The sequence below is a fragment of the Sciurus carolinensis genome, chromosome 12 (genome assembly GCF_902686445.1).
Source record: "Sciurus carolinensis chromosome 12, mSciCar1.2, whole genome shotgun sequence".
Taxonomy (NCBI): Eukaryota; Metazoa; Chordata; class Mammalia; order Rodentia; family Sciuridae; genus Sciurus; species Sciurus carolinensis.
In genome coordinates, this window is record NC_062224.1 from 111,140,998 (window position 1) to 111,157,138 (window position 16,141).

The 16,141-nt window shown below is 41.0% G+C and overlaps 1 protein-coding gene across 2 annotated transcripts; it reads left to right on the forward strand.

Moving 5' to 3' along the window:
• Positions 1-2,202: 2,202 nt before the first annotated feature.
• On the forward strand, positions 2,203-13,432 carry Tnfsf18 (TNF superfamily member 18). 2 transcript variants are annotated; one of them, XM_047521293.1, is made up of 3 exons: positions 2,203-2,423; positions 8,999-9,032; positions 10,906-13,432. In XM_047521293.1, the coding sequence occupies exons 1-3, from the start codon at positions 2,205-2,207 to the stop codon at positions 11,250-11,252; spliced, it is 600 nt and encodes a 199-aa protein (XP_047377249.1). In that variant the 5' UTR covers positions 2,203-2,204; the 3' UTR covers positions 11,253-13,432. The 2 variants fall into 2 exon arrangements, with proteins under 2 accessions (XP_047377249.1, XP_047377250.1); XM_047521294.1 differs by having other exon boundaries at positions 9,002-9,032.
• Positions 13,433-16,141: the final 2,709 nt, after the last annotated feature.

Consider the following 16,141-nt stretch of genomic DNA (forward strand, 5'->3'; position numbering starts at 1 on the left):
AGGTTTTAACATAGTTGTTTGGCAAATTCCTCAGCAGTTGTGATTTTTAAATTCATATCCCCCAAAGCTTTTAGCGCAATAGTGGGCAGATAGTAAATGTTCAAACTAATTTGCTAGTTGGACTTAACTTTTAAAAATCTCATCCTTGGAGAGCTGAGCCAGGACAGGCCACTGATACAAAGTTTGAGTCTGTTGGTCATTTACCTCTTGTCAAAGCCTTAGACATCACATACAAACCTCATAGGTTATAAAAAAAGGTACCAACTCTGACTCATTACTGTAGAATTTCAAAAAGTCTTGCCTCCTGTCACCTGTCCTAACTTGAAGAGTCTTCACTTCCAAACACTGTTTCATGGAGAGAGGTCTGGAATGGCCTTCCTGAGATCTGGGTGTCATTTTTCCTAGGAAGCTGTCGTACAGTTAAAATAATTCATCAGGCTATACCAAGCCTGACCTTGACCAAGGACAGAAGTTGGAACTGGATTTTGTCTGGGACGGTTCCTCATGTGAATAAATGTTTACTGAAGTGAGTAAGCAGGACAGTCCACCTAAAACTTGGAGAAGGGACAGGAGAAGAGACGGAGCAGAAAAGCAGGAGGAAATGGCTCTCCTTTTCAGGGGTCAGTTTTAAGTCCAAGGCTGAGAGTCTGCACTCCAGCTGCAGGCGTGGCACTGGAGCCAGGGTCAGGCGCCACCCTCGTTGGAAGCCAGCCTGTTACTCAGTCCTGCTCTGCATCCAGCACAGAGCCTCAGAACATCTGCTGCTCTGGAAACTCCTCTTGTGTGATCACCCTCTTCAGGGGTGGTTTACTGATCAAGCTAAAATAGGGCCGAGTTAAAGCAGGATGGTTAAGTTACCACATAGCATCCTGGGCTTGGACCTGTGCCCCGTCAGTAACCAGGATTAGTGGTTTGAGGCACCACCCCACGGCTCCATTGCCCTCAGCCTCCTCTCTCAGAAATGAGGATGTTAAATCTCTTTTTTCTAATTTTAAAAATATTTGTTTCCCTCTTTTTTCTTTAAAATACTTTCATCTTATCTCCTTTCATCTAAGTGAATGTCAGTTGAATTGTTTCCCATGGGAAATATAACGAATTCTCATTCTTTTCTGAGATTTCATAATGGAATTAACCTTCAACACATTTCTAAAGAGGGTGGAGAAAAGATAAACTAATATTTACGAAAGAAACATTCCTTAGAAGCTAAACTTTTCACATTCATTTCATTCTTGTAAAGTCTTAGGAAGTAGAAATGTTCTCCACCTTATAGTTAAGGAAGTTGTGACTTAGAGAAGTCTAGTAATAAGCCTAAAGTCACAGAGCAGGTAGGGGCTGGGTGGTACCAGGCATGGCTCTGAGGCCCACCTGAATGAAGAGCTCAGGTTCTCCCTGGGGTCCATGCCAGGTGTACCTTCTAAGGTGCAGAAGGCAGGTACCCCACTTTAGCAGATGGAGAGATTGAGGTACCGAAGACAGGAAACTTCCTCAATTTTTTAGTAAATCAGCATTTTGATGACCGGAAAGTTCCACTTGTTTGTAGAATAGAGTGTAAGTTCAGGCTGGGGGCAAGGTGCAGAAAAACAGCCTTTTATATGGTAACTTTATTTCTATTGGATTCCAGCATTGGCACTTCAGAGATTTTATGAAATATGAGAAAATTGAGTTTGTTGTATTCATAGATTCTTTTTTTAAATTCTAGTAATACATTTGGTGTTTTTCCAACTTTATTGAGGTCCAACTGACAATAAAAATTGTACGTATAAAAGGTATGCAACGTGGTGACGTCAATAAGATTGTTTTTCTAAATGGTGCATCCCCACCTCTCCGGTCCCCCAATGCCCTGCCTCAATGTCCGTGGTGTCTGTCGTATTATAAGCCTTTATTCCCAGCTTTATTTCTTCTTATAAAAGTGATTTTCTTCTGTGGAAGTGATTTGGGAGGCTTCCCCAGATGGGCACAGCCTTCCTGTTCTCCCCGGCTGGCCGGAGCTAGCGCCACTTCCTCGTGCTTGGGGAAAGTCGTTTCCCCTCTGCACTCCCTGCTTGTTCCCTTTCTCATCTTGCCTCGGTTGTTTGTGTTGGTCTCTCTTCCCTGCGTGCGTCTGGCCTGGTGCCCAATGAGAGTCAGCACTTAGCCTGGAAGTATCATTTTCCAACGCTGCCAGAGGAAAACTCCGCCTCCCACACCCACTGCTGATTATCATAATGCTACAAAACCATCCTTCGCCCTTCACTGTGAATGTCTGCTTTCCACAGCTCTCATTTCTCCAGAAAAGGGTTTTGAGCCACATGGAGAACATGCCTCTAAGCCACCCAGGTTCCCAGGGAGCACAGAGATGGTCCTATAAGTGGTGGCTCGTCACAGCCATAGTCCTGGTGGTCTGCTCCGTCAGTGCACTAGTCCTGTCTTTTCTCCCTCTCAAGGTAAGGAGGGCACAGAACCTGACATGACTTTTAAGATCCTGTCCTTTTTTTTTTTTTTTACAAATAGAGTAAATATAATCTCACTCTTATAATGGCATGGCTTTTGAATCTTATCTGAATGTTTTGAGACAAAAAATATCAGGGAATGCTAAATGATAGCTTCAGAACTGAGCTGGATGGAAAAGATACTTGATTAAATCAACTGATTGGCAAATGCCTGTGGAATATATTTTGACTTTCTGGAACTCTGCTATACCTTCTTGATAGGACAAACAAAAGCATAAAACATGGTGCTTGTCCTCAGGGAATTGCAGGTAAGTTACAGTTTTGTGGAGGGAACAGAGTCCAGAAGAAAATAGAAGACAGGTGGTTAGCGTGTCTTTCAGAGAGGAAATGGCACTGAACCAGGAGTAAGAAAATCTGGATTCTGGTTCCAGGTCTCTCAATTATCAGCTGTTCAAATTTGAGAAAGTCATTTAATCTCTCTGGTTCTCTGCTTTTTCATCTGAGAAATGGTGGTATGGGAATGGATAGGAATGGGAATGGATTTGTTTATTATAATGTTTCTGGATGGGTATGGGAATGGATTTGTTTATTATAATGTTTCTGCTTGCTATAAAATAGAATGATCAATAATTTATCTAAGATTTGTATGAACACAATGCTTTAGGAATTCAAAAATGGGTGCCGACTTTGGGCTGGGGTAGGTCTTCATGGAAGAAGAAGGAAGGAAGTGTCTATTTGGGAAGCCCCTGATGCCTATCAGGAATTTCCCACTGAGCTGCAGTGCAGGAGGTGGGACCAGAGAATGGGATTGTTTGTGGGAATGGAGATAAATTAGGTTCTTAGAACCTAACTAGAAGATTTTCTCTGTTGACTGCTACCAAAAATAAAATAGGAAACATATTACATAATTCAGGAGTGAACCCCTTTTGGGGTACATTTGAAGACCGCACCGTGGGGAGACTAGGGTGGTATATGCCCCTCTTAAGGAAGAGTGGGTGTGACTGCAGAATCAGTTTTCTAAGGGTACCAACCAAGAAGATCTCAAAGATGTGGTTCCACTACATCAGAGGCACTTCTAATCACAGACCTACTCTCTCAAGGAATTTATCAAACAGAAGCGTGAACATTCTAGAGCAGTGAGGTTTGAGCAGAAAGAAAAGAATTGCCAGAATCTTTGAGCGCTTAGGTTTCTGAGGAAGAGGAATGATGAGAATAGCACTGATTTCCATTTGGAAGTACTTTTTCCTTCTGAAACTTCCAGTTTCATTGGGCAGATGGCTCTGAGGAACATTGACCGTAGGTGTCAGCATGACGAGGAGGGGAAGAAATACCTTTCTCAGAGGACACCTCGTGCCAGAATCCAACTTGGCTAATCCATGTTTTTGAGCTGTGATTCTGGAGTCTCTCTCCTGAAGAACATGGAGCTTCTCAATGAAAAGACAGTCCAGAGTTTGTTCCAAATCTAGGGACATATGACAGGATGCTTAGAAGGCTAGCTTCTGGGGAGCCAGTGACCCAGGTGGCAGCACGATGATGCCAGCTCAGGCCCTCCACGTCCACTGGCCTGCACTTCGCTTTCCCTCTGGCCACTGATAAGTATCCTTGGGGAGATCTGAGTGGCTGGCAGATGGTGAGTCATCATGAGAGCCACTGCCACCGTCTCATGGACCCGGAAGTTTCATTTCATTTTGTTCTCCACTCCGTTGTTACATACAAAGTCCCACTCTTCCAAATTCTTTAACCAATAATGTAACAAATGTTAGATGGGAAGCTTGGCTCCTTTTACACCCACAGATTTTTCCTTGGGAGAAAAAAATCCTTTCCCCCTATTGCAAATTCATAGTGAACTAAATGGTTAACTAACAGAACAGGCTGTGGGCTCAAGGAATTTGGTCAATCTTCAGTGAAAATGACCTCACATAAGTAAGTTGTCTCTAAGAAACTAAATGTTCAGTAAAGTCCCCTGCTCCAGTGACATAAAGGATACTCCAGAAGGGGTAGCTGTACTTGCACTCAAAAGCACAGTAGATTGTATTTCCAAGTGATGATCTACCTAGGGTTGCTTCAAAAAAAGAATTATTAGGTTTTTGCCACTTTGAGCTCCACTATTTAAGTCTAGGCTTAAACTAAAGTAAGGTTATGAAAGCAACTGATCCTTCTAAGCAGAAATAAATGAAACTGGAAGTCCCATTCACTTATTTATAAGTGGGTACTTACTCCTTTCAAACATCATCAAAATGATAAATAGAAACTGCCCCACTGGTAGTAGGGGTGAGTTTGGAGCAAGACAAGCTGGGTTTGGATCTCAGCCTTGCCTCTTACCAGTCGCCTGACCTTGGGCTAGTTACTTAATTAGGCTTCTCCTCATTACCTCATTTGTAAAGGATCATGTAATCCTTACAGAGTGAGGGTTAATGAGGTGGGAGAGTGCCTGAGGAGCTTGACAAGTGCCAGGCTCTCAACAGATGGTGACAGCTGGTGTGGGCACCACCATGATTAGTGACATTACTGTACACATCAACGTCACAGTCTGTTTAACAATATGGATATTCTTTACCAATTTATTCCTCCTTCAAAGGCCATATCTTTCAGTCAAATTGATCATTTTTCAATTAGGCTTTCACTTATGGCAATAATTACAGAAAACAACAGTAGCAATGTCTATAACTGTAAATAGATATTAAAGCAGCTTGCAATACAGAATGTGTCGTTTCTGGCTCTGGCAATTCATGTGTCTATGGTCTTATATTTCTCTGTATACTTTTTATATACTGTGGTACCTGGCATGAGATCTATGGAGTGTATCTTGGCACTAATTTATACTTACATTGTTACCTAATTGCTTTGTATGTATAATCATATCTTTCTAGAAAGACTATAAACTTTTTTTTTTTTCTTTTGGTACTAGGAATTGAACCCAGGAGCACTTAACCACTGAGCCACATCCCTAGTCCTTTTGAATATTTTATTTAAAGACAGGATCTCATTGAGTTGCTCAGGGCCTCTCTAAGTTGCTGAGGTTAGCTTTGAACTTGTGATCCTCCTGCCTCAGCCTCCTGAGCCACTGGGATTATGGGCATGTGCCACCACGCTCAGCTGAAAAGACTATAAACTTCTTAAGAACAATAAATTTGTCACTTTATTGTAAGCTATGATGATATTGGGAATCTAGTACTTAAATATTTGCCAATTCTTATAATTAGCATCATTTCCAAAGCGGTTCAGGTGGGATGTATGGGAGCCCTTCATAAGAATTACCTCATTTAGTATGACTAACGATGACTTCAACAAGCTTTGTGCTATTATCTCCCTCATTTTAAAGATGAGTAAATTGGGGTTCAGGGAAGCTCTGTTACATGCCTGTTAGGGGTTGAATAAACTGAATTTCGTCTTCTCTCCTAAGGACCTCCAAAAGGAGGAGAAAAAATTGCAAGAACAAAACCAGTTGCAGGGAATCCTGTGATTTATTTCTTAGAACTGTGGCTTCCAGACTTTCTGATTACACTTCCTTATCAATAAAATGTCGTCACTATAATTTCCGACATTCGTATGCTAACGGGGACTTCAGTCTTGCTCTGGGAGCAGCCTGCATTTCCCAGTCCATCCACTGTCCCCTGCTGGACTATTCCATACCCTTGGTTCTCTTCAAACCTCGAATATCTCTTCCCCATTCTCACACTGAGCTGATAACTCTGCCTTGAGGTTTCAGGAGAAAATAGGAATATGGAGGAAAGAAGGTTCAAAGCCACCACATCTACAACTTTGTGTCCTTGTATCCTGCTTCTGTGTTGCCGCTATGCATGAACTGCCATGCACTTACTGAGGACGCCTGTGAAGCAGGTTCCGTCCTCTCGCACCTCCTCGGAGACACTCATCTACAGTTCTCTTCCAGCTCTCGTGTATTACTCCTCCTTTGCTTTCCTGGAATGTTCCCTTCAGATGGCCACAGGCAAACATGCTGTCATTTCTCTCATATTAAAGCAAACAAAACCAAACCCCAAACAAAAACAAACAGAAACCTACCTCTGACTTCTGACCCCATCCAGGTTCCACTCAATTTTTCTACTTTCCTGTATAGCAATACTTTTCTAGTTTCTCTTTTCTCATTTAATCCATTTGAATTAAGCTTCTTCCCTAATCACATCACAGAAACCACTTTTGTCTAGAACTCTAATGGCTGCCAGGTTACTAAAGCCACCAATTAATTCTCTGCCCTTTCCTTTCTTATCCATCAACAGAGTGTGATAGGAGTTGATCATTCCTCTCCCTAAACACTCCCTTGGGTTGTTTTCCAACTTATGCTCTGCTGGCTTCTCTCCAGGCCCACTGGCCTCCCTTCAAAGCTTGCTTTGCTAGTTCCTCAGCTGACCTTTACACATTGCAGTGCCCTGTTATTCATCTCCATCTCCACTCCCTGGCTTGATGGTCTCTACAGCTTCACATCTCAAAGCAGTAAGCTGAAGACACCTACATTTATATCACCAGAACTCCTTCAATTTCAGCCTCATATGTCCTGCTGACTACTCAATACCTTTACCTGGATACCTACTAATCATCACAAACGCACTATCTCCCACACCAACTTTTTTTAAAATAAACTTTTTAATTGTAGATGGACACAATACCTCCATTTTATTTTTATTTTTTTTATTTTTTTATTTTATTTATTTATTTTTTTAATATGGTGCTGAGGATGGAACCCAGTGCCTCAAACATGCCGGGCAAACACTCTACCTCCGAGCTACAACCCCAGCCCCCAACCAGCCCTTGACTGTGCCTCCTCTAAAGCTGTACCTCTTACACCTTACAGCTTTCCAGTTGGACACTGTGGGGCCCTTTCTGAGGTTATGGCAGTTGCTGGTACGAGGTGTGGTTATCTGAATAGCGAGCTGCATGACTTTATCAGTCAGTTTTAAATATTTCTGGAGCTTAACTGTCTTAAATTTTAAATCAAGATGAATATAAATAGAAACTCCATTATTTTCCTCCATGCACAGTCTCTGGGGTGTCCTGATTGTGTTTGTAAGAAACTCTTAGAGCCAGAGGGAAAGGGCTGAGATCCAGTAGTGGTCCTGTGGGTAGACATCATGTGGGTGGAAAGGGACCTCGGCCTTGTGTGCAGGACCCAGAGGAGAGCTAGGTAATGAGAGGTCAAGGATGGAGCTGTCACCTGCATAGGGCAGCCGAGAGCCAGGACGCAGTGGAGGAGGGAGGCTTTCTTATTTATTTATTTATTTTTTTTTAATGGCTATAGTAAAGTGATTTGCTTAAGAATTCTGAAGCTTTAAATCAGCGACTAGCTTTCCAGTCACTTCTGCCCAGAACCTTGGCGTCACCTCGGCATCCCACTTGCCTCTGCTCACTCTCCTCTCTTGCCCTGGCTCCTTGGTCAGTGGCACCTTGCTCCTTGCTGAGAGGAATGCAACCATTTCCTGTCTGCTCTCGCCGCTCTCGCCCCTGCCTCCCTTTAATTCACTCCTAGCACAGTAGCCAGAGAAATCCTAAAGAGGGAACATGTATGGATCTTTAAGCTCAAAAAAGTCACAAGTTTTTTTTTTTTTTTTTTTTTATCATAAGGAAACCAAAGAACTTTGAGTATTAAAAAAAAAAAATGTGTTTATGCCTAATTGAAACAGAGAGCTCCCAAACTTCCTCATGCTGAGAATAAAAACTCCTCACGCTGAGGACCAGGCCAAGGGAGCTAAGATGACATATTCTCTGGCTAAGCACATGTATTCACTAGTTTTTGTTTCTGTAAGTGGGAGCTGCTTCTGTGAGACCAGTGGAGAAACAATTTAGTTGTTTCTCCCCAGTTTGATCAAACTGCATAAAAATCATTTTAACTTTTTACATTTTTTGCTTATTTCTTCTGTCAGCGGGTGGCCAAGTCTGAACAGGGAGGTGCCTGGTTTAGCTGTGGTAACATCATCTTAGTACAAAGTGTTTTAGAGCATTTAGAATTTAAATGTTTGTATTCGTAAATTCACCACCACTGATGATCTCTTCTAGAATGTAAACTTCAGCACATGGCAGCAGTTGGACACTGTGGGGCCCTTTCTGAGGTTATGGCAGTTGCTGGTACGAGGTGTGGTTATCTGAATAGCGAGCTGCATGACTTTATCAGTCAGTTTTAAATATTTCTGGAGCTTAACTGTCTTAAATTTTAAATCAAGATGAATATAAATAGAAACTCCATTATTTTCCTCCATGCACAGTCTCTGGGGTGTCCTGATTGTGTTTGTAAGAAACTCTTAGAGCCAGAGGGAAAGGGCTGAGATCCAGTAGTGGTCCTGTGGGTAGACATCATGTGGGTGGAAAGGGACCTCGGCCTTGTGTGCAGGACCCAGAGGAGAGCTAGGTAATGAGAGGTCAAGGATGGAGCTGTCACCTGCATAGGGCAGCCGAGAGCCAGGACGCAGTGGAGGAGGGAGGCTTTCTTATTTATTTATTTATTTTTTTTTAATGGCTATAGTAAAGTGATTTGCTTAAGAATTCTGAAGCTTTAAATCAGCCAGTCAAGAAATAGTGATATGTTGTCATCCTGACCGATTCTTCTTTTCCTTCCACAGCAGGCTGCTGCAGATTCCTGTCAGGCCAAGTTCGGTGAGTAGCCTTCCTTGCATCCTCCCTTGGACTGGCCTTAGTTTTTGATACAAGAACACAGATGCTCTCAAGAAGGCCTGTGTTCTCTCAGATATGGGGATCAACTTTTAATTGTTTACTAAGGACAATAAGTTTTGGATTTTTATAACCGTCCCCCAAAGCACTGCTCACGTTTCACATGTTGCTGTCGCCCATGTCCAGTGTGTGGAAGAGGAGCGAGTTAAGGCAGTGGCCACTTTCTCTGATCTTTTCCCTTCTTCATTTAGTTTCTCAGTCACTCTCCCTTACAGTCACCTGATTTTTGTTAGAAAACACATTAAAATTAACGATTACATAGATCATTAGAATATTTCTTAGAATACATACAAAACTTCAAGTAAATACATTTTTGGTTGTTTACAGGTTTCAGATCAAACAAACACCATTTCCTCTGCGAGCAGAACGTGAGAATTAACTACTAACTCTGTAACCCCCTTATTCCCAAACCACTCAAATCTCCAGGTTTCTTTGGCCTGGAGAAAACTTCTTTTTCTTTGTCCCTGCCTGTCTTGTTTTGTTTTGCCACTTAAAGGTATGGAATTCCTCCTCCGTGTGGTAAAGGTTGAGGACTCTAGCGATGCTAAGGGTGTTCTTCAGTGACTGCATCACTGAATGAACAGGAGAAACAGCGACACCACTTCCGCCGTTAGAGGTCAAGGAGCAAGAGCTTGTTGGAGCCTCAGGGAGGCTGTTCTTGCTCCAATCGCCTCTCCTTCCTCTCCTCCAGAGCCTGCCTCCATGTCTTGTTAGTCATTTATGTATGAGAGTGTAAGTAGAATGTTACCTCTTCCAGGGCTTTGTCCTCTACAACCAAAATCATAGAGACTGAGAGGACAGGTCAGGTAAGCATTTGGGGTTGAAAAGGAGCCTCTTAGGACCCTGAAATCACATGACTGTTCAAAACCAATTAATACAGGGAATGTTTAAATTTCATATGTACCTATGAAAATGAATGACAGGTCTGGATCCCCTTTTTGTCCCTTGGTGATAGTATCAAACAGGAATACCTTTATTTAAACAGTTAAGTAATTTCTACAAACTCATGGATTTACCAGTAGCTGGGGGTGTGGGCGCTTAGACAATGATAGCCCAAGTAGGTCTTGAATGCCATATCCCTACACACTGATGAGAAAAGCCATAATATTAATCACTTGAGTTCAAGAGTCTGAGCCCAACCTAGGCAAGATGGTAAGACCCTGACTAAAAAAAAAAAAAAAAAAAAAAAAAAAAAAAAATTGGGTGTTAAGAATACAGCAATGAGCAAAATAGAGAAGTACTTGTTCTCAAAGATGGTATATTCAAGTATATGAGACAGAAAATACACCAATTAACTTAATTTTCAATATGCAACATGCCAACAGCTTCTATGAAGAAGTCAAAGTAGGGTAAAGGTAGAGAGTGGCAGGAGAGCATTATTTTATATGAATTACTTAAGGAAGGTGTCACTGGTAGAGAGATGCACAGTAAACAGTATTTATATGGAAAAATCATGGGAAAGCATGAATTGCTAACTCAAGTTGCCCCGGTCCTGGTGTGTAGTTCTCTCTTCCTCCCTCCTTCCACCTTTCTTTCCATGAATATTAATTGACAAGAGAGGCAGAGTTTCTTAACTTTTTTCCTATGCCAAATATATTTCCTTAGAGCTCTCTGAGCAAGAGATACATCTAGGATTGCAACTTATTTAAAACAAGGAGTAGTTGGAAATTTAAAATATTAAAATAGTGTTGGAAGATAGAGGATAAAGAAACAACTGTGGGTGTTAAATAATTTAATCAAGACAAGGAAAACATAATAAAATAAATATACTTCCATTTTTTTTTCTCCCTTCTTACAGGACCATTACCCTCAAAATGGCAAACGGTACCTCCTGAACCTTCTTGCATGAATAAGACATCTGACTGGAAGCTGACAGTTCTTCAGAATGGCTTGTATTTAATTTATGGCCAAGTGGTTTTTGATACAACTTACAACGGAGTTGCTCCTTTGGAGGTGCAGCTACGTAAAAACAAGGATGCCATACAGACTCTAAAAAACAACTTTAAAATCCAGACTATAGGAGGGACTTATGAACTGCACGCTGGAGACACAATGGGTTTGATATTTAACAGTGAAGACCAGATTCTAAAAAATAACACCTATTGGGGGATAGTTTTAGTGGCCAATCTTCAGTTCACCTCCTAGAAATCTGATTTGGTTTCCTCATCCGGTCCGCCATATGCAGAGATGCTGAGTGGGTAGAGGGGACAGATCTTCAGTGCCTGTGGTTTGTCAGGGTATACAAATCAATATGAATTCCTCTGCATGTGAGATTTTCTCTCTCATGCTCATCTGAAAGTGACTCAAAGACAGGGCCATAGGTTTTTGGTTATGCCTGATGTTTGGGTCTTCAAAGATACTTCAATAATCCATGACACAATGAATGCAGGTGGTATAGGACAGAAACCCTGAAAGAGACTTTTTTTTTCAATCCATGAATCCCTGGGTAGAAAAATGAGGTCCTGTTTCCATGGGAGTCTTAGCTGGCTTGCTGAAAGGGCTTAGGGCCACGGCCTGTTCTCATTTTCTTGAGTTGCTTTATCATTCTTTCCCTAATTCTATCTCTGAGAGTCTCCCAATAAAAAGTAGGCAGGCGGGTGGGATGGCAACAGGGATGCCCCAAACAGTCTACTTTAGATACAGTGTTCAAGAAGAGAGAGCTCACTGAGACTCCTGGGACTGCAGGAGGCATAAAACGGAAAGTACTCTATGTGGGAATTTCCCTTGGTTTCATCATACTCAGCATACAGGGTGTTTTACAAAACCAACCGGTCAAGGGAGTCTTTATGAACCTTCAGCTAAAGCTTCATTGTTTGTGTGTGCGTCTAAACAATGTCAATTGTAAATTAAGACTCACCACTAATAATCAGTAGACTTAATACCAGAAATTGGTATTAGTGTTGCTGTATTATGTTATGTAGTGATTTCACATTTTTTATCAATTTTTAAATTTGTTCTAATTGGTCACACCTGACAGTAGAATGCATTTTGATACATTGTACACAAATGGAGTACAACTTCTCCTTCCTCTGATGATTTCATATTTTGAGCTGGTTTTCCTCAGCCTGCAAAAAGCTTTCATGTATCATATGGTAACTCTGTGAAGTTAATAGAGCAGATATTTTGGGGAAAATTTTAACAGTGAGAATATGGAAGCAGATGCAGTGTAGGTATCTTGCCTCAACTCAACTAGTTATGAATTATTTGGGATTTCTACTGTATCACACTGTTTCACTTATAAAGCTGAAAAAAACTTTCTAAAAAAATTTTTTAGACTCTATATAAAGTTTGCTGCTTATAGGTGCTTGTTGAAAGATATGTAACACTATTTTAAAACAATTTAGATACTTATGGATATTTGTGAAAAGCTAAATTCTGCTATCACATTATACATCTATAAAAATTAGTAAATTCAATTTTTGAAAGATGTTTTCCCCTTCAGCACAGGATATAGTGAAGTTTGCAACAGATCTCTCCTTTACCAGCAAACTGATTCCTCTTTCCTTGCCTGGAGCAGGGAATTCCATGGTACTGCTCAGGGTTCACTCCCACCAAGTCCACTTCCTTCCTTCAAAGAGCCTGTGTTGGTCAAATGTGCTAACTTCTAAAAATAATAAATAGCACTTGACTTAAAAATTTAGACTCTATTATAAGTTTGCTGCTTATAGTTTCTTGTTGAAAGATATGTAACATTGCATTTTAAAACAATTTAGATATTTATGGATATTTGTGAAATGCTAAATTATGTTAATTAATGTTATTACATGTAAAGCTAATTTAAGTATATTTGTTATTGTGTGCCACAAAATTTGCTTGGGGCAGGCTAAGCTATTTCTTCTTATTTTAAATTAATATCTGCTGAGTTGCTGTGAGACCAAAGACTTGGATATAAAGACCTTTGTATTTGCATGTTTTCTCAGGAAATTAAAGTTTTATCACATATATTTGTATAAACTTGGTGTCAATTATCAATTTTTGTTGTGTTATAACCTGTAATGTACTGGAGTGGGCTGACACCAGCTCATCAGAGTTGATTTTTAAATTTTCAGGAATTCTGCACTCTGGTTACTAAGCATGACCATTACTGAAATTGGTTATGGTGGGAGTATTTACAATGCAGGAATTGGCAACCATTGAAAATCAGAGCTTTCCATTTGGACAGCTGGTTCACCAGCACCCCACTGTTCATAACATTTCCCTTCCCTAAAACTCTTCTCTGCCTATGCCTCATCCCTGGAGCAATCCAGGAAGGCAAGGAGAGAGTGGAATTGTTGCACCTTCAGCAGAAACCCAACACAAAAGTGATTTCTCCCAGAAAACAGGTTTCTTCACTGCAGGCAGAGGCATGGCTACTAACAGATGATTTCTTGATTTTCTTGGTGTTATAATTTCAGCCTTGGTTTTCAATATCCTCTGTTTCCTCATCTGCACTTTAAAACTATAATGAAATACATAATAGTAGCTGTACTGTAGCTGATTGATACTTGGATAATTAGATTAGAGTTAGTAATCTAAAGAACACAAGGTTACATCAGGGAAATCCTTGCCTATGTAAGACTTCTTGGCAAGTGACAGGAAGTGAAAGCTGGGTGTAATTAGATCTTGGTTATAGCTTGCTCCCATTCCTGATGAGTTAGTCAGGTATCTCCATCCTCTGACTTCCTCCCACCTCAGCCACTCCACCCTCCTTACCACGGGAGCCAGTGCCGACCCATCTCACACTAATTGCTTTTTCACTTTCTACCTTGCCTCATCAAAGCTGGCCCAGGGTGTGTTATAGTACTGTGGACTAAGCCTCTGCTTCTGGGAATGGCGGTGGACTAAAACCTGATAATCTTGTGCATTTGTTATAGCAAACTAACAAAGGAAGTCTATCTGCATCTTGGAAATGAAATTGCTGCCTTGCTCTGTCCCACTAAGGCAATTTCCTTTGGGAAATCAAAGGGAGCACATTCTGTTTTTATTAGAGAAAAGAAGCAAACATGACTGATAGGCCAGCAGTTTGAGAATCCCTCTTCATGCAGAAGCTGTAAATGATGGCTGGTACATCCGTTCCCTGCTCTGAAAGGATGCACGTTCTGTAACTCTGGGAGTCTCCTGTGCGTCACATGTCTCCTCATGGGAGGCTGGCAAACAGGCTCTGCCCACACAAACTCAAAGAGCAGAAGCCCAACTCCATGTAGAAAGAGCCTCCTGTCTCCACTACTGACAGCTGGCCTTTCTCCTCCAGAGAAACAGATTTCTGGGGAAAGGTCCGATTCTAGCCCACTGTCAGGTTTTGCTTTCTCAGGTAGGAGTCGGGCACCAGTTCTTTGGACATCCTAACTAAGAAACATTTCAAAGCTCTCTAGAGGCTCCCTGGTGTTCTTAGGAAGTGTAAACTGAGGAAGTTTCCTTGCTCCCGTCCTTCCTGTGATGATTCACAGCATGACCACAGTTATCTACAAATGTGTCATCAAGCTCTGCTTCTCCACGCTGGTGGAAGGAATGTCTGAAAGTGGACAATTGGAGGGAGATTACTTTGATTCCCCTTATAAATTCTGCATATTCTGGGGTATTGTCTTAATCTCACTTTGGTATGAAGATATCATAAAAGGAATCTGATATTGTAGAATCCAGGGTCTAACAGTGCCTGGCCCAGAGTCCTATGGTTTGTTGAGTGAAAAAATAAAGAATCATAAATTTGAGTGTTGGTGCTAAAATGGTGTTATCTTGTGCACTTGGGTTAACAGAATCCAATGTGCAAAGCCCTGAGCTACTCTTTCCTCACTATTTCCTATCCCATCACCTACTATTCTCAATTGATCTCCTCTTTCTTCATCAAAAACCTGTTCCCAAGGACATTTTTAATGTAATTAATTAAAGAAAACTTGTAAGCTCCTTACACTAGTGGAAAGAGGCTACCCTGTCTTACCTTACTAAAACATGACAAATCCTATCTGTTTTAAGCTTGTTGGACAGGTGTAAAAAGAAGCAACTGTCTTTATGATATCCTAAGGCAAACAATTTATTCAATGATCAATGGCAGATTTTTTCAAAGTGAAGTCCATGGATTCTGCATCAGATTCACCCAGGATATATGAGGGAAAAAAAAAAAAAAAACAGAGGCAATTCCTAGGATTCATCCACAGTCTACTTCATAAGTATTTCTAGTAGGGAGGCATAGAGACCAAATTTTTAACAACTCTGGCCCATAGATTATTTTTATGAACACCACAATTTAAGAGACATAGCTTTATGGATTCAACTGAACCCTAGCTAAACATTTTCCCAAGTATTTAAAGAGTCAGAGCTTCTAAAGAATTAAGCAAAGTGTAACGAAAAGCCCAGTTGGTGCTGGCCCTAACACTTCAATTACCCATTTCTATCACAGAAGCAAATGGACTTCTAGCTTCTCTGTAAGTCTGAGTAAAAATCAGGTGCTTCGATTTTCATAACCTAATGGCAAATTGGCCACTTGAACACTGACAATCTACAGCATGTGAGCCTCACCACAATCAACACCACATTAGCTGCCTATATGCTGTTAACTCCCCAATATGGATCTCTAACCCAAGTTGCTTGTCTTTGCTTCAGAGTGGTAAATCCAACTGACTACTTAACCTCAAGCTTAATATGTCCAAAATGGATCTCTTAATGTGACTCAAATGAAGCCCTCCTCATTTCTGTTGTATTGCTTGCACCCCAGATCTCTGGATCATGGATTCATTCTTGGGTTTCCCCTTATGTCTATCTAATCTGTTAGGAAATCATACTGTTTTGACCTTTAAAGAGAATCTGACCTCCTTTCTGCTACAGCTCTTGTCCCAAAAATTATTTCAATAGCATCATAACTGGTTATTCTGCCTCTATCTTTGTAGCTCAGCAAACTTACTTTTGAATCCCAGTTTTGCGATGGATCGTGGACGTTGGGTGTTGGATCTTGGACAAACATTTTTCCCTTTCTGATATTCATTCTCAGGTTTGTTTTGTTGACTGTTGTTTACCCAGTGTCTGACACTGGATAAGTTGGGGTTAAATAAATCTACATTGAA